This window comes from Lithobates pipiens, unplaced genomic scaffold, assembly GCF_037356315.1.
Source record: "Lithobates pipiens isolate NorthernLeopardFrog02 unplaced genomic scaffold, aLitPip1_a1.2 Scaffold_10, whole genome shotgun sequence".
NCBI classification, from domain to species: Eukaryota; Metazoa; Chordata; class Amphibia; order Anura; family Ranidae; genus Lithobates; species Lithobates pipiens.
Window position 1 is genome coordinate 168,213,210 of NW_027507686.1, and position 24,528 is coordinate 168,237,737.

A 24,528-nucleotide genomic window follows, 5' to 3' on the forward strand; every position below is an offset into this window, starting at 1 on the left:
AGAGAAGAGCACTGGGGGGGCAGGAGAGTGCGGTGGTGGAGGAGAGCATGGGGGGGCAGGAGAGTGCAGTGGTGGAGGAGAGCACTGGGGGGGCAGGAGAGTGCGGTGGTGGAAGAGAAGAGCACTGGGGGGGGCAGGAGAGTGCGGTGGTGGAGGAGAGCACGGGGGGGGGCAGGAGAGTGCGGTGGTGGAAGAGAGCACGGGGGGGCAGGAGAGTGTGGTGGTGGAGGAGAGCACGGGGGGCAGGAGAGTGCGGTGGTGGAGGAGAGGAGCACTGGGGGGGGGCAGGAGAGTGCGGTGGTGGAGGAGAGCACTGGGGGGGTCAGGAGAGTGCGGTGGTGGAAGAGAAGAGCGGGGGGGGCAGGAGAGTGCGGTGGCGGAAGAGAGCACGGGGGGGCAGGAGAGTGTGGTGGTGGAGGAGAGCACGGGGGGCAGGAGAGTGCGGTGGTGGAGGAGAGCACTGGGGGGGGCAGGAGAGTGCAGTGGTGGAGGAGAGCACTGGGGGGGCAGGAGAGTGCGGTGGTGGAAGAGAAGAGCACTGGGGGGGGCAGGAGAGTGCGGTGGTGGAAGAGAGCACGGGGGGGGGCAGGAGAGTGCGGTGGTGGAAGAGAGCACGGGGGGGCAGGAGAGTGTGGTGGTGGAGGAGAGCACGGGGGGCAGGAGAGTGCGGTGGTGGAGGAGAGGAGCACTGGGGGGGGGGGGCAGGAGAGTGCGGTGGTGGAGGAGAGCACTGGGGGGGTCAGGAGAGTGCGGTGGTGGAAGAGAAGAGCGGGGGGGGCAGGAGAGTGCGGTGGCGGAAGAGAGCACGGGGGGGCAGGAGAGTGTGGTGGTGGAGGAGAGCACGGGGGGCAGGAGAGTGCGGTGGTGGAGGAGAGGAGCACTGGGGGGGGCAGGAGAGTGCGGTGGTGGAGGAGCGCAATGGGGGGGGGCAGGAGAGTGCAGTGGTGGAAGAGAGCACTGGGGGGGTCAGGAGAGTGTGGTGGTGGAGGAGAGCACGGGGGTCAGGAGAGTGCGGTGGTGGAAGAGAAGAGCAGGGGGGGGGGGCAGGAGAGTGCGGTGGTGGAGGAGAGCACTGGGGGGGGGTCAGGAGAGTGTGGTGGTGGAGGAGAGCACGGGGGTCAGGAGAGTGCGGTGGTGGAAGAGAAGAGCAGGGGGGGCAGGAGAGTGCGGTGGTGGAGGAGAGCACTGCAGCCCCCCTCCCCCCCTCGATCCTCCTATCCAGGCACTGTAGCACGGATGGACATCTACTCCTGTGTATCACAGCGCTGGATGGCTGTGTTCGGCGGCCGCTCTGTAACACAGTCCCGCCCCCCCAGGCGGAGCGTTGATTCTCTCTACTATCACACGAGATGGTCTGGGGGGGCGGGACTGTGTTACAGAGCGGCCGCCGAACACAGCCATCCAGCGCTGTGATACACAGGAGAGAGCGGACTCAGAAAAAAAAATAATGCAGCATGGCAGCGGCGGCGGCAGTGGCAACACCTTGGGGATTCCAGGGGGGGCACTTGACCCCCCTTGCCCCCTGCTGCGGACGCCCATGCAGACAGCTAATTGCTTTCCAGTTTGCGTGCATTGCTTTTGAATATTAATCAGTTTTTCCATTCTTCTTCCTATGTCACTAATGATAGTTGGGTCCCAGAGTCATTTCGCTGGCTTGTGCTTGCAAAGCGTTCTCGACAAGCTCTTTACAATCTGAATCGAGTAGTAAGAATTAACGGGGACAAAGATGGAAGCCCTGTTACTCTTGAGGTAAACGTTGCTCCACTTGAAAATATTTGTCTTACTTTTTTTAAATGAGTAATAATCTTCGATTATTAGGGCTATGTGATGCAATGAGATTGAGGTGTCACACTTACCTGTTCAATGCTTCTGTGCTGGGTCTTTCCCTCTGTGTGCGTCCACTTTCAGCCAATTACAGAGGGGACGCTGCCTTCAAAGGCTAGTGTGCAGGGTGCTCAGTGTTTGAGCGATGCGTTCCACACACTAGCGTTTGGACCCTTTGTGTTCTCTTTTGATTCCCAATACTTTTGTTTCCAGTATTGTTTCCATAACCCATGTGTTCACAGTGTTTGTCCAGCCTATACTTTTATTCATCTCATGAGTGTCTCAGTATCTCCAGCAACCTACTCTTGGTTCCCAGTAGCTGCCTGATCAGCTGATTTGGAGGGTCACAATCTGGACATCCCCTGCAACCAAATCCATCCCCACCATCAGGGGTTCTGTTGAAGACAAGGCAGTATCTTAGACTCAGCCTTTCTACGGGCTCTCAATTCCACTTCCAATGAGCATGTTGGGTTCTCCCCATCAGAGTCTTCAGGTATTCAGTCATGGCCAATACTACTGCCTAGTTTTAGCTGCTGCTATCAACCCCCTGTTGCCCAGTCCACCTAGTAGTGGAAACAGATCCCTGATCTGTGACATAGTGAATACCTTCTGTTAAGGGATGAGGTTTGGGTCAAGCATAGGCTCCAGGTGAACGCAACTCCTTTGCAATTAGGGAAACAGCAAATTAATGAAGCAATTTAGATTTTTTCCGTAGCAATCAATTACTAACTATGCACTTCTTGGTCTTTGTACTTCAGGTGGATTATAATCAGTATAATCTTTTCACACATTATATTTCTAATTTGTACTTATTTGTCTTTATGCTAGACACTACAGTATATATCTTCATACCCCTGAAGAAGAAACTGTAATGATTTTTCTGAAACATGTTGGGTATCCTGTTATGTCAGTTGATGCTCTTGACATTGAGAGTCTCTCTGACCTGCTTTACCGGAGATTTAGCTTTACTGTATTGTCTTATTTATGGTTTTAGTATGTATTTGTACTTTTACGGTATATATTTTTTGAATAAAATTTTGTTATTTTTTCTATTTTTTCTACACTTCTCTACTCATTAATACTCATCAAAACCCTTACCCATAATATCCCTGGGGCATTTTTTCCTATATTTTTTCTATAATCAGTATAAGCAGAGCACCTCCTCCTTATGTAGTAAAATTGTAATGGTTAAAAATAAATGGTAAAGGTATTCATGACTTAAAGAGTTGATGCCGCATATATAAAAACAAAGACCACCCCTTCAAACACATCTACCAAAAAACTGCCATCTTATTGTAAGACACTTGGTACACCATACGTGCCAACACAATGATGAGCAGCCTGCAAATAAATAAATCCAAACCCCCTTTATCAGAGCCTTCATCAATTTTTTTCCCCCATTATTGGGCACCTACTATATACAGTACCTTGAAAAAGTATTCATACCCATTGAAATTTTCTACATTATGTCATGTTACAACCAAAAACTTAAATGTATTTTATTGGGATTTTATGTGATAGACCAACACAAAGTGGCACATAATTGTGAAGTGGAGGGAAAATTATATATGGTTTTCAATTTTTTTTACAAATAAATATCTGAAAAGTGTGGCATGCATATGTATTTAGCCTCCCTGAGTCAATACTTTGTAGAACCACCTTTTGCTGTAATTCCAGCTGCAAGTCTTTTTGGGTATGTCTCTACCAGCTTTGCACATCTAGAGAGCATTCTTCTTTTAAAAATACTCTGTCAGATTGGACGGAGAACATCTGTAAACAGCAAGTCTTGCCCCAGATTCTCAATTGAATTTAGATCTGTACTTTGACTGGGCCATTCTAACACATGAATAGGCTTTGATCAAAACTATTCTATTGTAGCTCTGGCTGTATATATAGAATCATTGTCCTGCTGGAATGTGAACCTCTGCCCCAGACTCAAGTCTTTTGTAGTCTCTAAAAGATTTTCTTCTAAGATTGCCCTGTATTTGGCTCCATCCATCTTCCATCAACTCTGACCCGCTTGCCTGTCCATGCTGAAGAAAAGCATAGTCACATGATGCTGCCACCACCATGTTTCACAGTGGGGATGGTGTGTTCAGGTTAAAGAGGAAGTAAACCCTTCCAAACAACTTGGACCTATAGGTAAGCCTAGATTAAGGCTTACCTGTAGGTCCAAGCAATATCTCCTAAACCTATATGGTTTAGGAGATATTTGCCCGAAAATGGGCACCGCTGTCTACGGCGCATGCGCCGTAGACAGCGGCGCGCATGCGCACTAAATGCGGCAAATCCAAGAATGGATTTGCCAAATTTGTCGACTCCCGTGCGCATGCGCGGGAGTGACGTCATCGCGGCCTCGCCGTATGACAGCGGCGGAGCTGCGAGGCGCGACTCCCGTGCGCATGCGCGGGAGTGACGTCATCGCGGCTTCGCCGCTGTCATTGGTCGGAGCTGCGAGACGCCACCAGCAAGATGGACGCGGCGGACTACAGGGATCAGCGGCGACTTCGCTGGCTCCTGTGTCAGGTAAGTGACACATAATGAGCTACTATGCGATGCATAGTAGTCCATTATGCTTTACCTTTGCAGGGAAAAAAAGAGGAAGTAAACCCATCAGGGTTTACTTCCTCTTTAATGTGCAGTGTTAGTTTTCCACCACACATAGCGTTTTTCTTTCAGTTCAATTTTGAACTAAAAGCAAAACTAAAGTTTTAAGTTTCAGAAAAGTTACATTTTGGTCTCATCTGACCAGAGCAGCTTATTCCACATGTTTGCTGTGTCGCCCACATGGCTTCTCGCTCCTGGCCACTGTTGTATTGTCTGTGTTCTTTTAAATTCTTGTATTAAAACCCTGATATTTTTCTCTAGTAAATTGGAGACTAAAATTGGAATTGAAAATCGTGCTTTCGCTAGCTAGTTTTACAATGCTTTTTTCTCTCTAGTTTTTTAATTCTTGTGTTAAAACTCCTACCTCTGTTATTGGTGCTTAGTTTTTGCTGAAAAATGCTATTGTTAACGTTCTGCTGCTGTATCCTCTGTGTTTTTTTGGAGTAAACCTGCATACAGAATGTTTCAGTCAGAGTTTAAATGTAACTAAAGGCAAAACTTTTTTTTTTTGGTTTGGGTTAGAACCCTTATCAGTTTTTTTTTTGCTGTCTGTGGCCCTGTTCAGAAGATTCTATTTGTATTGTATTTGTATTATCTATTTCTATTTGCCCTGTTTACCATTACCATTAAAAGTAAAAGTAAAAAGTAAAGAAAATAGCAAATCTTCAGTTATCCTCAGAAAAGTAATAGAGGGGAAATCTTCCTATGAGGAATTCCCTTAACTTCCCTCTCACTTCCTGTTTGAGAATGGAACAGCAAGTAAAGGGAAATCTCCAAAATGAAAAAAAAATACTTGTAATATTTAAATACCATCTTCACTATTACTGGGATTCATTACAGCAATACCAAAATATATATAAACGCTACTTGTTATGAAAAAATTAATGTACCTTCATCCTATTACTAATTAGAAATTTGGACAGTTGTGGAGGCAACATGGACTCTCATGGTACAGTATAAACTTACAACAGTCAATTTACAAAAATATATAAATTTATTATGCACAAACACACACATAATAAAAAGCCTTCAATAGTAGATAAATTGCATTGGGTGCTACTAGTCATGGAGTATAAGTCAATTTAGAAAAATATATAAATTTATTATGCACAAACACACACACATAATAAAAACCCTTAGCCTTATCTTATATGTGATGTTGCCATTCACATATAAGATTAGCTGTAATGGTGAGTAAACTGTTGCTCTGTTTTCAAAGTTGTTTCATCTTCTGTCCATTAAACAAAACTAAACTCTCTCAAACAACTTTAACTGTTTTAATCCTTATGCTATTAGTATCAGCAAATAGATAGGAAGGTATATTATTTACTCTTTTTCCACATTTTTTTAGTTGCTTCATTTCTGGCCTAGGCCAATATCCCAGGAGTCTTCTTGGGGCTTTTTCAGCTAAGCCGGTGGCAGATGGTTTCCAGGAAATAAATGCTACATGAATTATCTGCCCTTAGTCATAATGGCCACAGCTAGAAATGCTAGGGGGTGTTTTTCAAAATGATTTCTCAACAAAATAAAGAATGCAGACATGGATTTATGGGGGAGTTTGCTGTAAATATAAAAATGAATATTCAAAGTTAAATAAGATTTCCAGGTTGTGATGCTGGAATGCATTTAAGTTCCTTAATGCGGCATTAAACCCTACAACAAAAGTTTATTACATCGCAACTCACCAATTCTTTGATGTCGTGGCCGCATTGGCTTTCTGTTTATAACTGTGTAAACATGGGGAGTTTTTTTGTTTTTTGTTCAACCGGGGGTTAAATACAAAAAACTCACAGATCCATGTAAGCAATGTGGATGCGTAGATCTTTCCCTCTGTGCTATTGTATTCTGACATCACTTGCTTTAAGTGTCTTAGTTAGAGCCTGCTGTCTCTGCCCCTATTTACTTGAACAGGGCAGGGACAACCTCATGAGAAATACAATTTAAAAAAATGTAAAAAATATTAAAAATGTTAATGATGAAATTTGTAAACCTGTAATTAATGTAAAAAATATATTATAAAAATAGTGGTAGCAGGTGGGGAAATGGTGTAGACCAGCATTTGGCTCCCAGCACTATTAAGTATCATGTTTGTGTACTTTCTGTCTTGGTTTAGAGGCCTCCTACACCTTCATTTGGAGGACCTGATTTGGTTGTATCCTCACTTCAGGAAAGGTCTTGTTTTGTAACATTAGACCTATTCCTCTCTCTACTCTCATCTACAAGGTGGTATACCTTGTGTGTATCCTCTCTGTGAGGCCAGTATCAGATTTTGCAACCTTATCTTGCAAAGAACCCATCTTTTTCCTTAAATAGGTACAAGGTGTTGTTGAGACCTAAGGTTGTTTTTAAAGAGGAAGTAAAGGCTATTAAAAAAAAAAATGCAACCTGCAAAGCAAAGGCATAATGAGCTACTATGCATAGCATACTAGCTCATTATGAATAACTTACCTGAGAACTAAGCCCCCGAAGCGGTCCTCCGTCTTCATGTTCGCCGCTGCCATGTATCCCGGAGTGACTTCCGGGTCTCACTGCTCCGGCGCTGTGATTCGCCGGAGCCACAGTGACGTCACTCCCGCGCATGCGCACGGGATTCGACACGAGCGGCATATCGCCGTGATCTGCGGCCTGCCCAGTGCGCCTGCGCTGTAGACAGTGGTGGCTGTCTTTTTGTAAATATCTCCTAAACCGTGTAGGTTTAGGACATATTTCTTGGACCTACAGGTAAGCCTTAATCTAGGCTTACCTGTAGGTCAAAGTGGTTTGGAAGGGTTTACAACCACTTTAAAGTTAGTAGCCATGTTGCACTGCAGTCCCTGTTATTGTTTTCACCACAGGGCAGAAAAGACCTTACAAGAAAAAAAATAATAAACAAAAAGAATGTATGGGTAGTATAAATGTATATACTACCCAAAATAATGCAATTCCCATCTATACCAGTGGATGTCAACATTTGTCAGCAAGATTTGAAGGAGGATAGGAAGCTTATTGCCATAGGATTCTACACTTGTCTATTTGCTGCTGCATGCCCTTTCTCTTTTCAGGCCTGGAGCAACAGGTTAAAAGCCTGTGTCAAGGGGCTGTTGGTTACTATCAATAACATCGGTTTGACATTCGTTTAAGATGCTCCTGAGATAATACAGAATTTACTAACAGGTGCAAGTGACCTGCAGTTGACCTTCTGACCTGCTTCAAGTATTTTTGCATTCTCATAGACCTGCATGGGAATGCAAATCCCATTTGAAGTAAACAAAATCCCATCAGTACAGGCCCAAATACTTTCGCAATTCAATGCAATTTTGGGGGGATTTGGGAAGGTATCCCAAATACTACAAGCATGTTGCCACAGTGGTTATGAGGCATGACAACTTGGAGAATTATAAGGGGCCTCTGACATACACAGTAGGAAACTGAGATAGCAGTTTGGGGTCTAAGGAGTCTTGTGTCAGGCAGTACAAAATAATTATATAACTAGACTCTGTGGACTCTTATTCTTCCAGCATTCACAATCAGCTGAAAGCTCCTCCATGCTGAGCACCTGGACAGGAAATTGCTTTTGCGTTATGTAAAAATACAGAGCTCATACAGGGATGACTGTGTACTTTGATCAAGTTTAAGAAATATGGTTAATTCAAAAGTGCAAAGCAAATGCTGCACAGAAAAATCATTGAGAGCTGAAACACCCATGTTAGATGTAAACTACACCACAAGGTGCCAATCGCTGCTGCTATATGAAGCCAATTCACATTCACATTTCCATGTCTGTGAATAGGAAAAAAAGAAAGGGTCTTTCTGCATACAGAGAAAAGATGAGACACCATCCACTGTTTGCTGGTTATTTTGTCTTTATTTTATCAACATGGCGGTTATTTCATGTCCTGATTATGCCTTAAAGCAGTGGTCATCAACCCTGTCCTCGGGGCCCACGAACAGGCCAGGTTTTCAAGATAAGTGAAATACATCACAGGTGATATAATTTGCTGCTCAGTGATTGCAGTGCTCTAGTCTGCATCTCCCCAAGGTAATACATAAAACCTGGCCTTTTTTTTTGTTTAATAAATGTTTATTAACCACTTGAGACCCGCGCTGTAGCCGTCATTCGCCGGGACTACGTCTATTGACGTCGTCCCGTGCACGAGTGGCCTGCGCGCCCCCAGGGGGGCGCGCTCTGTGATCGGCGAGTCTATGAGACTCGCCTGATCACTGATCCGAGCAAGGAGTCGATCCTGACCCCTTATCACGTGATCAGCTGTCAGTCAATGAAAGGAGCCTGTAATCGGCTATTATTCCTCCTTGCGCTGACAGCGCGAGGAGAAAAAAAAAGAGCCGATCACCGGCGGCCGTGATCGGGACATCAGTCCCGATCATGGCCAGCCCTGCCAGTGCCCACCTGCCCCCTGCCAGTGCCCACCTGCCCCTTGCCAGTGCCACCTCATTAAAAAATAAGTGCCCCCCGTCAGTGCCACCCAGCAGTGCCCACAGTGCCACTCAGCAGTGCCCACAGTGCCACCCAGCAGTGCCACCCAGAAGTGCCCACAGTGCCACCCAGCAATGCCCACAATCTGCCTCAACAAAGGTGCTGCACCCCAGTGCCACATATCCGTGCCCATCAGTGTCATCTACCAGTGCCCATCAATGCCCAGCAGTGCCGCCCATCAGTGCCCAGCAGTGCCACCTATCAGAGCCACCTATCAGTGCCACCTATCAGTGCCCATCAGTCCCATCTATCAATGGTACCTATCAGTGCCCCTTAGTGCCACCCATCCGTGCCACCCATCCGTGCCATCCTATCTGTGCCCATCTTTGCCCATCAGTGCCGCCTTATATGTGCCCATCAGTGCCGCCTTATCTGTGCCTATTAGTGCCGCCTTAACTATGCCTATCAGTGCCCACCAGTGCAGCCTACCAGTGCCCACCAATGCAGCCCACCAATGCAGCCCACCAATGCAGCCTATCAGTGCCCACCAATGCAGCCTATCAGTGCCGCCTCATCAGCGCACTTCAATGAAGGAGAAAAATTACCTTTTTGCAAAATTTTATAACAAACTATTAAACATGATTTTTTTTTTTTTGCATCTTTTTTTGTTTGTTTAGCAAAAAATAAAACTCCCAGCTGTAATTAAATACCACCAAAAGAAAGCTCTATTTGTGGGAAAAAAATGATAAAAATTTCATTTGGGTACAGTGTTGTATGCCCGCTAAATTGTCATTCAAAGTGCATCAGCGCTGAAAGCTGAAAATTGGTCTGGGCAGGAGGGGGGTTTAAGTGCCCAGTAAGCAAGTGGTTAAAGTATCCAAGACAAGCAACAGATATTTACAATAAAGTTTACAGATATTACCTGTGCATTGTAGCTGGTTAACAGGGCTACTGATAGCCGTCGGTTATCAGATATCAGGACACATGAGCTCTATACATAGAAAAGTGTCTATACCAGTACGTGGAACATTTAAGCAGGTATGGGCGTGCTTCTAAACACAAGTTAAAAGACAGGACAGTGAGTTGTCTGTCAAGGAAAAGAAAAGAGATACAAAGTGTAGAACAGTAAGAGAAGAGAGAGTAAGAGGGAGAGAAAAGATAGGGGAAGAGGTTTGAAGAGGGGAGGGGGAGGGATGGTGGCTTGCATGGAAAACCTGGCCTGTTAGTGGGCCTTGAGGACAGGGTTGATGACCATTGCCTAAAGGGTTTGTAAACCCTCAAAAAACCTGGCATTTCACTTTAGGGTGTAGTCCCCAGGCATAAGTGTAAAATGTGTACAGATGGCCAAAGGGAATTTCATTCAATCATGAAGAGAGGGGTAGGGAATTCAAAACACCCATTAACGACCTAAAGAGACTCCAACAATAGACTCCAGTACATGAAAAATAGCCTTTAGGTTGGAACCAGGAACCTGTGCCTTCTCAGAAGCAGCAGCAACCTCCAATAGCAATAGTATCTTCTATAGCAGCAGCAGTCTTAGTCATCATCCCAGTGCTTCCCCAGGCTCTCTATGAGTTCCCTTTCCATAGGACCTCAAGTGACAGGGTCACCTCTGGTACTCTATCTCAGACATGACTTCTCCTTTCCTTTCCTCTTCCTGAGCCCGGGGCCACTTTGGACAGGCAGGCCCCTTCTGCTCTTAGGTCTCTGCACTAAACGCATGCAAAGCCTTCCTAGGCCCTTGCCTAGTCACTCAGCTTTTCTCCACACACCCTACCCAGGCAGCAGCCCGAGGGAAGAGAGTTCACGTGGTCCTCCCCAAATATATATATACTCCCCCTTAGCATGCACCAGTGGCAATAAACCTCCTATCGGTTGGCTAGGGAACATATGTGTAGTATATACATAACTCAGGTTTACTGTATCTTCTCACACTATTGCCATAAGTTCCAGTTACGGCAGCAGAGAGAGTCTACATATATATCAAAATGTGATCAACCTGAAAATTCAAATCCGACCACTAACAGCGCTTATAGTACATATCCATGTAATTATCAGTCATCTATACTGATCATGTAGTGTCTTTAGATCCAATGCCTAATGTCAGAGCTTGTATCCACTTAACACGCATAAAGTTTAGAGATGTAAGCACACACTGTTCCACGTTAGTCAGGCATTGGATCTAAAGACACTACATGATCAGTATAGATGACTGATAATTACATGGATATGTAGTATAAGCGCTGTTAGTGGTCAGATTTGAATTTTCAGGTTGATCACATTTTGATATATATGGTAAGGTTGGTTTTATAACAGCAGCTAAATATTGAGATTTAATCCCAGGTGGGAGGGAGTTGACCACATTTATGAGCGCTGGGAGCAGAGGTAGACACATCAGACATCGAGTGAATACCCCTGCAAAATATAAATAGAGAGAGTCTACAACTGCACTGACTTTAGGAGAAAACCAAATGAACAAGTAAACTATAAATTAATCTGGGCTGACTACTACCCAGTTTAACTAAATTTGGATATTAGCCCCTGTCTAGGACAGGGTGCTACATATATATTGTTTTTGATGTTTTCTTATTGTGCATTGGAACCCAGTCACTATTTCATATGGAGAGAGTAAATCCACAGCAATTAAGACTGACCTCCCATTTCTACTTTTTTTCTCCAGATGCTGAAACTAGAAACTCCAAACGATTCCTCAGAATTGACTTCCAGAATGACCCCTATTGATCTTTTTCGCACCCCAGCTATGCGGAAAATTACCATCTTCCTCTCTATGACTTGGTGATGAATTTGTTCTTAATTTATAAATAGATATTCCATGATAATAACAGTGAAAATGATTAAATGGCCTCACTATTCATAATTCAGATTCTGGTAGGTGCTAGAGCAGGGGTGCCCAATCAGTGGCCCGCGGATCCCTCTGATGTGGCCCACAAACTCCTGCTATGGGATGGCATGTCAGAAAGCCCAGATCGCGGGTTGCCGACCCTCTTTTCCAGGACATCAGTGTTGTGAATGTTCTGCCAGCAGCAGAGGAAGCAAGCAGCTGCGGAGCAGAGCCACAAAACCCGTTGCTTCCTGTATAGCACTGGCTACTGTCACAGGCGGAGTGATACCAAATGCACTCTGCTTGGGACAGCAACAGCCACGATACCTGAATGGAAGACTGTTCTTAAAGGTAAGTTTATTACTCAAATCATAGTGTATATATGGGCATATCTGTCCTGCAGTGGTTTCTGTGCTGCTTTGAAACGGATTCAGAGGTGCAGTGCAGTGTACATGTGGGTTACCTTCATTGAACCATAGACTTCTAGATATAGAAGTCTTTGGCGAAGTTCTAACCTGCAGGAAAGCCACAGGTGCACTGAGCTTCACCCGCAGTGTGGGTAAAACACCTTGCATCAGTGTGCATGCAGCCTTAGGCCCCATTCCACAATCAGTCCAACTCAATCAGACCCTCCGTTCACCTCTATGGAGCTGCAGATGTAAACAGACTTGTGTCCGTTTACACCCGCCTACCTCCAACTCTGTCCTCTAAAAAACTGAAAAGGATCCATCTGCTTCCTTCTAGGTGGATTGGAGGGCCCATCGGATTTTTACTTTTTTACTTTTACAAATGTCAGAAAAAGGCCTAGTCTTTCATTTAAAGTGAATTTGTGCTTTGCATGTGCCAGGGAACTGATTGACCAATCTGCTCTCATGCAGTGGGGTTGATGAACTGATTGACCCAAAGAGTAAATCACATACTGCTCCACACACATTAGTAATAGGTATTTGCCTTGGCTTCCAGCACTGAATGGTGTGGCAAGGCAAGGCAAGGAAAGATATGCATTGCTGGAGAGTGTTTGAGGATTAAGGTAATGTTCTGGGATAAAGCTAACTAGTCTTAAAATGGGGCGTGGCCGGGCGTGCAGCCGAGCGGACGTGTGGAGACAGAGCTCCGAACCACCGTCCACAATCAAGTGCCATCCACCACCGCACGAGACTCCATCAGCCCGTCACGCATACCTGGAGGTGGCGGGAGGTGACCGAGGCGATATTTGTGCCGAGTGAAGTTCTGTACGCGCGGCCCAGTCCTGCATCATGGCTCGCCGCAGCCATCTTGCGGCCTACACACCGCCGCCATCTTGCGGCCTATTCGCTGCGGACGCCATCCCGGAGGCCGCAGCAGACTGACGGGGGCTGATCCGCAACCCCCTGATGACCTGGGGACCCCCGCTGGACTCCGGAAGACATTGGGGGCCTCCCTGCACCCAGGGCCATAGCATAGCAGAGCCGCAGAAGCGGACGAACAGCCGCCATCTTAAGTAGGCCCGAGGGCCGGATGCCGGGGTGAGTGCTACTGGAGTTTATTGTGCTACCCCATAAGCTCCCGGGGGGTCGGAACTGTGAGAGGCTGCCACCACCCTGCGGCCCTTTCCCCTACTTCCACTGTCGGAGCCATCTCCCACCCTCAGAGGCCTGGGTAGCAGGCTGAAGCCTAGTGCCTGCACAGCAGGATTTCAGGGCCCCTTAGCACACCCCACGGGGGCCGCATCGGGGCCTTTCCCTCCTGCTAGACGGCCCGGGTCCCTCCGCACGCCATCAGGATTTACAAGAAGCTACCCATTATGACTGCCAGGGCTCCATCTGCCTCGGGGGACGGCTGTGGCCTGGGGGGTCTCCCCCTTTTGTTTTGCACTGCCAAATACGCAGCGCTGTCAGAGTCTCCCACATCAACTATTAATGGCTCTTACAACCCTCACATGCTATGCTTAATTAAATGTGATCGACCCTGAGCCCCGTCCAGCGTTCAGCTTCATTGCCACAATTATGCCAACAAAGAAACCTAGATCTCGTTCCACAACTAACAAAGGATCTGGAAAGGGGCCAGTATTAACCCAATCAGGCTCCGGATCAATACAGCACTTATTTGCCGCAGGGAAATCGGCATCGGGCGAACGGGGTAGCCACGCCAGAACCCCTAAACGCACCTTCTCCCCTCCCTCTCTATTTGGGAAAGCTCACCAGCCTCATCCTACTGCTCCGAACTTATGGAAGACCCCGGGTCCCCAGGGGGCTCCGACATGTCAATCTTAGTCAGCGGTCTTAAGAAGGAGCTGGCGGGGATGTTCCATGGCCTAGAGAAATCTATAAAAAGGGAGATCACTGGAGTTAGAGGGGACATGGCGCACATTCTGGATAGGGTGGAGGAAACGGAGCTCAGACAGGACTCGCAGGCCTCCGCTATTACAGAGTTGCAAGAGACGGTCACACAACTGGCGTTTGCCCAGAGGGCCTCATCCTACAAGCTTGAAGACCTCGAAAACAGAAACCGCAGGAATAATTTGCGAGTGCGGGGTCTCCCGGAAGCCACTGGTGACAATGATCTTGAACCGTCGATCCGGGGCATCCTTAACACGATCCTGGGAAACCCGGTCACTGAGCTGCTGCGGTTTGACCGTGTGCACCGGGCCCTCCGCCCCCGCAATTTCTCCTCGGATCAACCGCGGGACGTCATATGCAGCCTACATTACTTCTCAGACAAAAATGCTGTAATGCTCAAAATGCGGAGTACATCAACCATAGACTTTGATGGGGCCACCATCAGCATCTTCCCGGACCTCTCTAAGGACACGCTTGACCGTCGCAGAGCCCTTAAACCCCTGCTGGATCTTCTTCGCGCTGATGGGATCAATTACAGATGGGGGTTCCCGGCCTGCATAATTGCCACCAAAAACGGCCGCTCCCACACCTTACGGTTCCCAGAAGATCTACCCACGTTCCTGAAGGACCTCAATTTACCACAAGTTGATCTCCCAGGTTGGCAGGCCCACATCCCCCAGTTCTCCTCTACTTCAGATGCCCAATGGCACATCCCTTCCAGGATCTACTCAAAAGAATGGATGAGTGAAGCCACCTGGTGAGCGCTTTGTTCTTCCCTTTCTTTTTTTATTCTTTTTACTTGCTCCTTCAACTCCTGATTTGATGCTTGCATTCCCCGATCCGGATCATTTGTTCAACGCTGCTGGACATTCATGGCCCCTGATTAGAACTAACATGCCTATTTGCTGGGAGAGGGTCCATAACTTCTTGCAGTTTGACTACTTTGCACTACCTTGGTGGACTTAGGGTACCCCACCTAGCAGGGGTCTGTTGTGTCTTTTTTTTTTTGCTTTTTTTTTTTTATGTTCCGGACCGAAGGGAGTTCCCTGTAAGTATGTATCCCCGTAGGCTGAGACACGGTTCACTGGATTCACCGGTTCTTTAATGTAGTCGAAGGTTTCAGTTGCTGTTACTTAATACATTGCATATTGTTACTTTTGTGTTTTTTTTTTCTACAGGAACGCTTTGCTGAACACTGGCGGGGCACGTTGCTCCCATGTGCCTCTCGCTCGGCAAACCCCCTACCCCCCCTCTCCTTTTGGGGTTGAGGGGAGCGGATGGCATTTACTCTACGAATCCCGACTCATGGTTTGAGGACGGAATTGCCGCCTGCTCTCCCCTTCCCCTCAGGGATCACGGCAGTTTACTGCGTGACTTACTAATTGTTCCCACTGGTTTAATGTCAGAAATGATTTTCAGACGTTTCAGACTGTCTTTTCTACTTCAATTTCTCTCTCTTCCCTCTGTGTCCTTTTCCCCCCCTCTTACTCTCCCCCAGGTGGCTTGCTTGGAAATTTAAGCTGAAGGGTAACACTCTGCTGATGATAAGGCTTCCATAAAAATGTCCTCATATAATGTGAGGGGCCTCCATGTTGCCGCAAAAAGGCACCAAATTACCCGTGAATTGAAAAAGACTGCATGCTCAATTGCCTTTCTTCAAGAGACGCACTTGATGCATACAACACCGGTCAAGCTGACCTCCCCCCAATTTCCCTAATGGTACTACAGCCTGTCTGATACTAATAAGGCGAAGGGAGTGGCCATAGGTTTCAGCAGCAGTGTTCCCTTCCGTCTTGTTGAAATGATAGCGGACCATCATGGTCGGTATCTTTTTTTGAAGGGATTTCTGGGCAACACGCGCTGCACTTTGGCTAACGTGTATTGCCCTAACCGGCATCAACCTGCCTTCCTCTCCCAGATCCTCTCTAAATTAGCCCATTTCGCTGTTGGTTTAACTATCCTAGCGGGTGATATCAATCTACCCCTTGATCCCATAATGGACACCTCCCAGGGCCGATCCCACATTCCATTTAAAAGACTGTCCGCACTTAAACGCAAGCTCATCGAGCTACAATTGATCGATGTCTGGCGCATACTTCACCCCAAAGACAGGGATTACTCCCACTTTTCTAAAACGCATCAATCGTACTCGCGCATTGATAATATCTTTTTAGATCACCATCATCTCCAACTTCTGCAGTCCGCTCATATAGGTACAGCTACTATATCTGATCATGTGCCTGTATTAATGTGCATGGCCATGCCCTCCTTAGTACAACGCTCCAACAATTGGAAGCTCAACGACTCTCTCCTCTCTGCCGGGGTTGAAGTGGCTGAGTTAGCCTCACATATGAAACAGTATTTCATCGAAAATACTTCTCCCGAGTCCTCCCCCTCTGTTGTATGGGAAGCTCACAAGGCTAGCATGCGGGGACGACTCATTGAACTGGGAGATAGAAAGAAGAGGGAGCATGGCCGGCAAATCAAACAGGTCATCGGACAAATTGCAGAATTAGACAAGCAGCATAAACTTACCTTACACGTGGCCCATTTAAAAGCTCTTACTCTGAAGAGGGAATAATTAAAAACCCTCCTCGATCTGGACACTGCCAGAAAATTTCCGACGCTTCGCTCAGTCGTTGTATGAATGGGGAAATAAACCCGGCAGACAACTGGCGAGATCCCTCAAGGCGAAACAAACCAGGTCATTCATCCCCAAAATAAAACTCCCCAATGGCAATTTAGTACACGCCACTCCCCACATAGCTGCGGCTTTTAGCGATTATTATGCGGATATGTACAGAGCGAAACGGCCTCGCTAACACTGGGGGAAAAACGCAATCGCATACAGGCATACTTACGAGAGGCCAATTTGCCCACGTTATCCACGTCCGCACTTCAGGCCCTAGAAGAGGACCTTACGGTGGAGGAATTCCGGGCAGCCTTGAAGTCATCCCCTACGGGAAAGGCCCCCGGCCCGACGGATATACTGTCTGCTATTACAGCACATTTAGCAACATTTTACTCCCTCACCACACGGCATTCGCCAACTCTATATCTCGCAATTCATGTCTGCGCCCGGAATCTCTTGCGGCCCACATAACAGTTTTACCTAAACCAGGTAAGGACCCCACAGCGTGTAGTAGTTATAGGCCAATTTCCCTACTTAATGTTGATGTTAAGTTATACTCCAAGGTCCTGGCTAATCGGCTACTTCCCTTAATACCTAGTTGGGTTTCTAAAGACCAGACTGGCTTCATACCTGGTAGGGAAGCCAGGGATAACTCCCTCCGGACCATATCCCTGATTCAATACGTTCGTCGGTGCTCCCAGGCCAGCCCACCCTACTTGTTTCTATGGATGCCGAAAAGGCATTTGATAGGGTGGACTGGGACTACCTTAAAATGACTTTGCATCACCTAGGTCTTGGCCCTAAAATGTTCTACCGTATAACCTCACTTTACTCCACTCCCACAGCCCGTGTCCGCATAAAAGGCTCTCTGAGTGAATCATTCTCGCTGTATAACGGGACCAGACAGGGCTGTCCTTTATCCCCGCTCCTATTTGCTCTTACCCTCGAACCCTTCCTGTCCACCATTAGGCATAATATTGATATCCACGGTGTCCCCGCGACCCATAAATATGCAGCATATGCTGATGATATTTTATTTTTTGTTCAACAGCCCCGTATCTCCCTGCCTAATCTGATTTCGGCCCTCTCTACCTACCAAAAACTCTCCAATTTTAAAATTAATTTTTCTAAATCGGAAATTCTAAATATTAACCTCCCCAGACGAGAAGCAGATCTAATCCGGCCCCTCTTCCCTTTTAAATGGGTTCAGCGCAGTATGAAATACCTACATATTTACCTTACACCAAATATTCACTCCCTCTTCCGATATAACTACCTCCCACTACTGAACAATCTCAGGGAAGACCTGAGAAAATGGAAGAATCTTTCACACTCCTGGCTAGGGAGGGTTAACATAATTAAAATGAACATATTACCCAGAGTCTTATTCCTATTCCAAATGATTCCCCTGGGGTTACCCATAGGTTTTTTTGCAACGTTACAGACCATGATTTCCCGCTATGTCTGGAGGAACACTGTCATCCCAGAGTGTCTAGGGACGTCTTATATCGTGCCAAAGATGCTGGGAGCCTGGCCCTTCCAAACTTTAGGATGTATTACTATGCAGTCGTACTCTCTAGGTTGGCAGACTGGAAGTACGCTGCTAACACCAAGCTGTGGGTGGCCATGGAGCACTTTTTGTGTGGGGCAGACCTCACGGTTGCACTGTGGATCCCTCGAATACACAGACACCTTGGCACTGAAACCTCTTCCCTTACTTCCTCCACCCTGGCTATATGGGACAACCTACACAGACAGTGCTCCTGGTCTTACAACTCCCCTTTAATGCCCCTTCTTCACCATCAGTACTTTCTACCAGGTCTGCTAGATCCAGGCTTCCATGCCTGGTCCTCGGATAGGCCCCTGATGCTGCACCAGGTCCTCCGGAGCGCTACCATTAAGTCTTTGTCGGACATACTCCACGCTAAACCAGCTACATTCCTTAACAGGTGGCGATATGCTCAGTTACAGTGCTTCCTGAGGGCCTTGCCCCAACCACTGAGAGGTTCCGAGACATTGAATGAAATTGAGGTAGTGTTCTACCCCAAAGACCCTCCCTTACGCTGCATTTCATTGTTCTATAAGGCCCTCATCAGACTCCTTCACAACTCATTCCCGCCCTATCTGGCTAAATGGGAGGAAGATTTAAGTACAAGCCTCACAGACCTACAAAAAAGGAAGGTACTACAACTATTTCATGTCTCATCCATTGCTACACAAATGGCTGAAGTTAATTATAAATTGCTCACCAGATGGCACTACACCCCTGCAAAATTACACGGATGTTCCCTGAAAACTCCCCGTTGTGCTGGAGGAACTGTGGGTTTAGGGCCACTCATGCACACATCTGATGGTCATGCCCCCTTATTCAGCCGTTTTGGTCTAGTGTCATCCAGATTATACAACGTATCTCTGGCATCCTCCTCCCTAATGAACCCTGGACCATTCTCTTCCATGCTACTACAGATCCAGTGGGCCGGTACAAACGCTCCATCATCACCCACCTGCTGAACACAGCTAAGGCACTTATTCCTGCCCACTGGGGTCAACCCAAGATCCCGTCACTGAAAACCTGGATGCATAAAATAGCGGCAGTTCACCTCATGGAGGACATTACTCATACCAATAAGAATACCTCTCAAAAAACCCTCTTGACTTGGTCTTGTTGGAGGGAATTTACCTCCACTACATTCTACAAAGATATCTTAACGCAACCCCACTGAGCTGAGTATGCTGAATGTTATCACGCAGGCCACTGTTCCCCTATCCTTTCTTTCCCCTCCCTGACTCTTTTCTTTTCTCCCCCCCCCCCCCTTTACACTCTCTTGCCTCTTCCTGTTCTTTAATTACACTTCTCAGTTTCTATGATAGACAACATGATGCCCGCTCCTTTTATCAGTGCTGTGCACTTTGTTCATACCTTCCAGAATGTTTGTTCCATTGGCACTTCCGTTATTATTGTTTTACTGTATTGGTTCCAAGATGCTCTGATGCTAATTGATCATCCTGCCCCCTAGTTTGTGGGATTGGGCGTTGCATGTTTGTGAATTCTACAGTACATGTTTGTTGTTTATCTCCAATAAACATTTATTAAACAAAAAAAAAAAACTAGTCTTAAAACTGCTCCCACTCCCCTTCTACCACTTACAGTGGTGTGAAAAAGTGTTTGCCCCCTTCCTCATTTCCTGTTCCTTTGCATGTTTGTCACACTTAAGTGTTTCGGAACATCAAATCAATTTAAACAATAGTCAAGGACAACACAAGTAAACACAAAATGCAATTTGTAAATGAAGGTGTTTATTATTAAAGGTGAAAAAAAATCCAAACCATCATGGCCCTGTGTGAAAAAGTGATTGCCCCCTAAACCTAATAACTGGTTGGGCCACCCTTAGCAGCAACAACTGCAACCAAGCGTTTGCGATAACGTGCAATGAGGCTTTTACAGCGTCCTGGAGGAATTTTGGCCCACTCATCTTTGCAGAATTGTCCTAATTCAGTTACATTAGAGGGTTTTCGAGCATGAACAGCCTTTTTAAGGTCATACCACAACATCTCAATAGGATTCAGGTCAGGACTTTGGCTAGGCCACTCCAACGTCTTCATTTTGTTTTTCTTCAGCCATTCGGTGGTGGACTTGCTGGTGTGTTTAGGATCATTGTCCTGCTGCAGAACCCAAGTTGGTTTCAGCTTGAGTACATGAACAGATGGTCGGACATTCTCCTTCAGGATCTCTTGGTAGACAGCAGAATTCATAGTTCCTTTTATCACGGCAAGTCTTCCAGGTCCTGAAGCAGCAAAACAGCCCCAGACCATCACACTACCACCACCATATTTTACTGTTGGTATAATGTTCTTTTTATGAAATGCAGTGTTCCTTCTACGCCAGATATACTTGGACACACACCTTCCAAAGAGTTCCACTTTTGTCTCATCGGTCCACAGAATGTTGTCCCAAAAGTCTTGGGGATCATCAAGATGTGTTGTGGAGAAATTGAGACGAGCTTTGATGTTCTTTTTGCTCAGCAGTGGTTTTCTCCTTGGAACTCTGCCATGCAGGCCATTTTTGCCCAGTCTTTTCCTGATGGTGGAGGCATGAACGCTGACCTTAACTGAGGCAAGTGAGGCCTGCAGTTCCTTGGACGTTGTTGTGGGGTCTTTTGTGACCTCTTGGATGAGTCGTCGCTGCGCTCTTGGGGTAATTTTGGGCGGCCGGCCACTCCTGGGAAGGTTCACCACTGTTCCATGTCTTCGCCATTTGTGGATAATGGCTCTCACTGTGGTTCGCTGGATTCCCAAAGCTTTGGAAATGGCTTTATAACCCTTTCCAGACTGATAGATCTCAATTACTTTCTTTCTCAATTGTTCCTGAATTTCTTTGGGTCTCGGCATGATGTGTAGCTTTTAAGGATCTTCTGGTGGACCTTACTGTGTCAAGCAGCTCCTATTTAAGTGATGTCTTGATTGTGAACAGGTGTGGCAATAATCAGGCCTGGGTGTGGCTAGAGAAATTGAACTCAGGTGTGGACAACCACAGTTATAGTATGTTTTAACAAGGGGGGCAATCACTTTTTCACACAGGGCCATGATGGTTTGGATTTTTTTTCACCTTTAATAATAAACACCTTCATTTACAAATTGCATTTTGTGTTTACTTGTGTTGTCCTTGACTATTGTTTAAATTGATTTGATGTTCCGAAACACTTAAGTGTGACAAACATGCAAAGGAACAGGAAATGAGGAAGGGGGCAAACACTTTTTCACACCACTGTATACTAACTAACCTGTGGAAGAAAGAATTTCAGATCACTCTGGTCTGGTTATGTGATCGGTTCCCCTGTGTTAGCTACCACTGGATAGGAGGATAGAAGAGGGAGCACCAAAAAGGGATGGGCCATAGTAAGCCCAAAGGTAATGTCACCGTTCAGGCATTTCAGCTGTTGTCGAGCACCCTTTCCTCTCCCCTGCAGTCACTGCTGACTGACATAGGGAAGATCATGTGACTGGACCAGAGAGGCCTGAAATTTAGTAAGTATACAGATTTTTCTTTCACATGTTACTTGGTATAGGTGTTAAGAGGGTTAAGGGTGCAGTTTTAAGATTAGTTATGTACCAGAATTCCACTTTAAACAGTGGTGGAACTGACAAAGTTCGCACTTGCGATGGGGCCCAGGAGTTACGCCATTGTGAGGGGGCCCCAAAAGCCCAGACTGTGGCTACACGGTAGGGTTGTTGGCTGCAGCTGTAAGCAGAGAGTGTAACAGACACAACCAACACTGATAGCCACCCCTGCCACCCGCCTTTCACAGACGAGAAAGGAGAGAGAGAGAGACAGCTGGATGTGCTCCTCCTCCTCCTCCCGCCCTCTCCTCCTGTGTGCGCCCACAGCCTACAATCCAATCATCGGTCTTGCTGTTCTAAAATAGGGAGTGAGTGGGCAGGAAAGCCCAGCAGCCAGGAACCAGATCATGGAGGATATGCAGACTGCCTGAGCCTTCCTTCCTGGGGTGGGTGAGCTACTCATTCATGGTGACTAAAGTACCCCCCTCCTTCCCTTCTTTCTCCTGCCTCTGAGAAAATGAATGTAAGGGGCACTCAGATATAATATGATGTAAGGGGGGGGGGGGGGGGCTTTGGTGAGCAACGACCCCCTTACATCAGAGTTTCCCTTTGCACCAGAGTCCACAGTGATCCCCCTTACATCAAAACCTTCCTTAAATGAGCATTCCCAGAGCACCCCTTACATCAGAGTTCTCCTTTACATTAGAGTCCACAGAGCTCCCCCTTACTGCGAAATTCTGCAGACTCTGATGTAAGGAGGCTCTATGGACTCTGTGTCAGGAATGTCACGTCTACCTCAATGCAGGTGGTCAGACACTATAGCTAGCTACTGTGTGCTTTACCTATAGCAGCCCCCTTTCCCTTAAGACAAGCAAGCCAACCAATACTTGGTTGCCCCCAGGACATACACACAATGCTATAGTGCCTAGGCCCCACACTAGGGCAGACGTGAACAGAGCAAACAACAGACTACATGCAGTTTAGCAGACAGATAGCGTGGTTCTAAGACGGTCCAGGTAATAAGGCAGGCTGAGTTCAGGGAATAGTCCAATATCCGATCCAATGACAGTCTCGGTAAAAAGGCAGGCTGAGTTCAGAGAATAGTCTGATATCCAGTCCGGGTCATACACAGGGAAATCCAACAGCAAAGCAAGGCAGACAAACGGGAGGCTTGAACAGTTACAATGCAGGTATTTGTCTCTATCATGAGCAAAGGATAGGGTGTTTGGTTTGCTTATATCAGGTGACTTATCAGATCAATCACCTTACAGGTGAACACAGACAAGGGAAAGGCAACAGCCAACACCCGGGTGCTGGAATGAGGAACAGGGACACTAATTGATAATTACACTCTGATGTAAGGGGGCTCTGCGGACTCTGATGTAAGGGGGTTATGCAGACTCTGATGCAAGTGGGTCTAAGCAGACTTTGATGTAAGGGGGACTCTGGGAACCCTGATTAAAGAGGAATGCTGGAAACTATGATGTATATGGGGGCTCTGGTTACCAGAGACCCCTTTATATCAGAGTTACCTTTTACACCAGAGTCTTTAGTGTCCCCCCCACCTTAGATCATATTCCTCAGAGTTCTCCCTTACATCAGAGTCTGCAGAGTCCCCCCTTACAGTGTCCGAGAACTCGTCAGGTTAAAATGTAAAGGGGAACTCGGCAAGTTCAAATGTAAAGGGGAACACGGCGTGTTCAGATGTAAAGGGGAACGTGGCAAGTTCAGATGTAAAGGGGAACGTGGCGAGTGCAGATGTAAAAGGGACATGGCGAGTTCAGGTGTAAAGGGACATGGCGAGTTCAGGTGTAAAGGGACATGGTAAGTTGAGATGTAAAGGGGAACTCTGCAGATTCAGATGTAAAGGGGAACTCTGTGGGTTCAGATGTAAAAGGGAAACTCTGCGAGTTCAGATGTAAAGTGGAACTCTGCGGATTCAGATATAAAGGGGGAACTTTGTGGACTCTTATGTAAGGTAGAACTCTGTCAACTCTCATGTAAGGGGGAACTCTTGTGGTTAAATCCATATGATTAGAAATCTTATTAAATCACACAATGTATAGCGTATACTACAAAAAAATTGCTATGCGCTGTTAGAGTGTTCAGGTTTGGCTTGAAGAAAAGGTGGCAACCCGTCCCAAGATGGCAGGAAGGCGGCCTGCTGTAGAACATGTGAAAGGGTCCTGCTGCAGGACCATAATAAAGGGCCCAAGATCAGTGGGAAGGGCGTAGAGGTCGAGGGACCTTTCATGGTTTCTTTCCCTGAAGGCCCAGAAGGTTCTAGTTACAACTCTGACTTTAGAGTGACTCTGTCACCAGTATAAATATGAAAACAAAGTGCCCCTGCAAAGAAGAGAGTTCATACTTAGCTCTGTGATTACCAGTGCTACTGATCTGCCTTGTTTTGCAGAAATACAGATTCTTACTGAATATTCAGAATCTAATAGCGTGTACACACAAGCGTTTTTTTCCATCAGAATAAACTCTGAAGTTTTCTCAGACGGAATTCCAAATGAATTCTGCTCAAGCTGTCTTGTATACACACGGTCACACCAAAGTCTGACCGCCAAGAACGTGGTGATGTACAACACGTATAATGGGACTAAAAATGTAAGTTCAATAGCTAGTAGCCAATAGCTTCCGTCTCGTACTTGCTTCAGAGCATGCCTCGTTTTCGGTACGCCGGAACAGCATACAGACGAGTGGTTTTCCCAATAGGAATTGTTTCTGTCGGAAAAATTTAGAACATGTTTTCTTTCTAGGTCCATCAGAATTTTCGATGGGGCATACACACGATCGAAATATACGATGAAAAGGTCCCGTCTGACTT

The 24,528-nt window shown here is 46.6% G+C and overlaps 1 protein-coding gene across 1 annotated transcript in view; it reads left to right on the top strand.

The window, feature by feature from the left end:
* LOC143935561 (solute carrier family 22 member 6-B-like) overlaps window positions 1-24,528 on the top strand; it is a 145,733-nt gene that overhangs the window by 81,137 nt on the left and 40,068 nt on the right. The window contains exons 5-6 of the mRNA XM_077459529.1: window positions 1,629-1,749; window positions 11,526-11,641. Coding sequence (XP_077315655.1) covers window positions 1,629-1,749; window positions 11,526-11,641 — 237 coding nt within the window. The remainder of the gene's footprint in view (window positions 1-1,628; window positions 1,750-11,525; window positions 11,642-24,528) is intronic.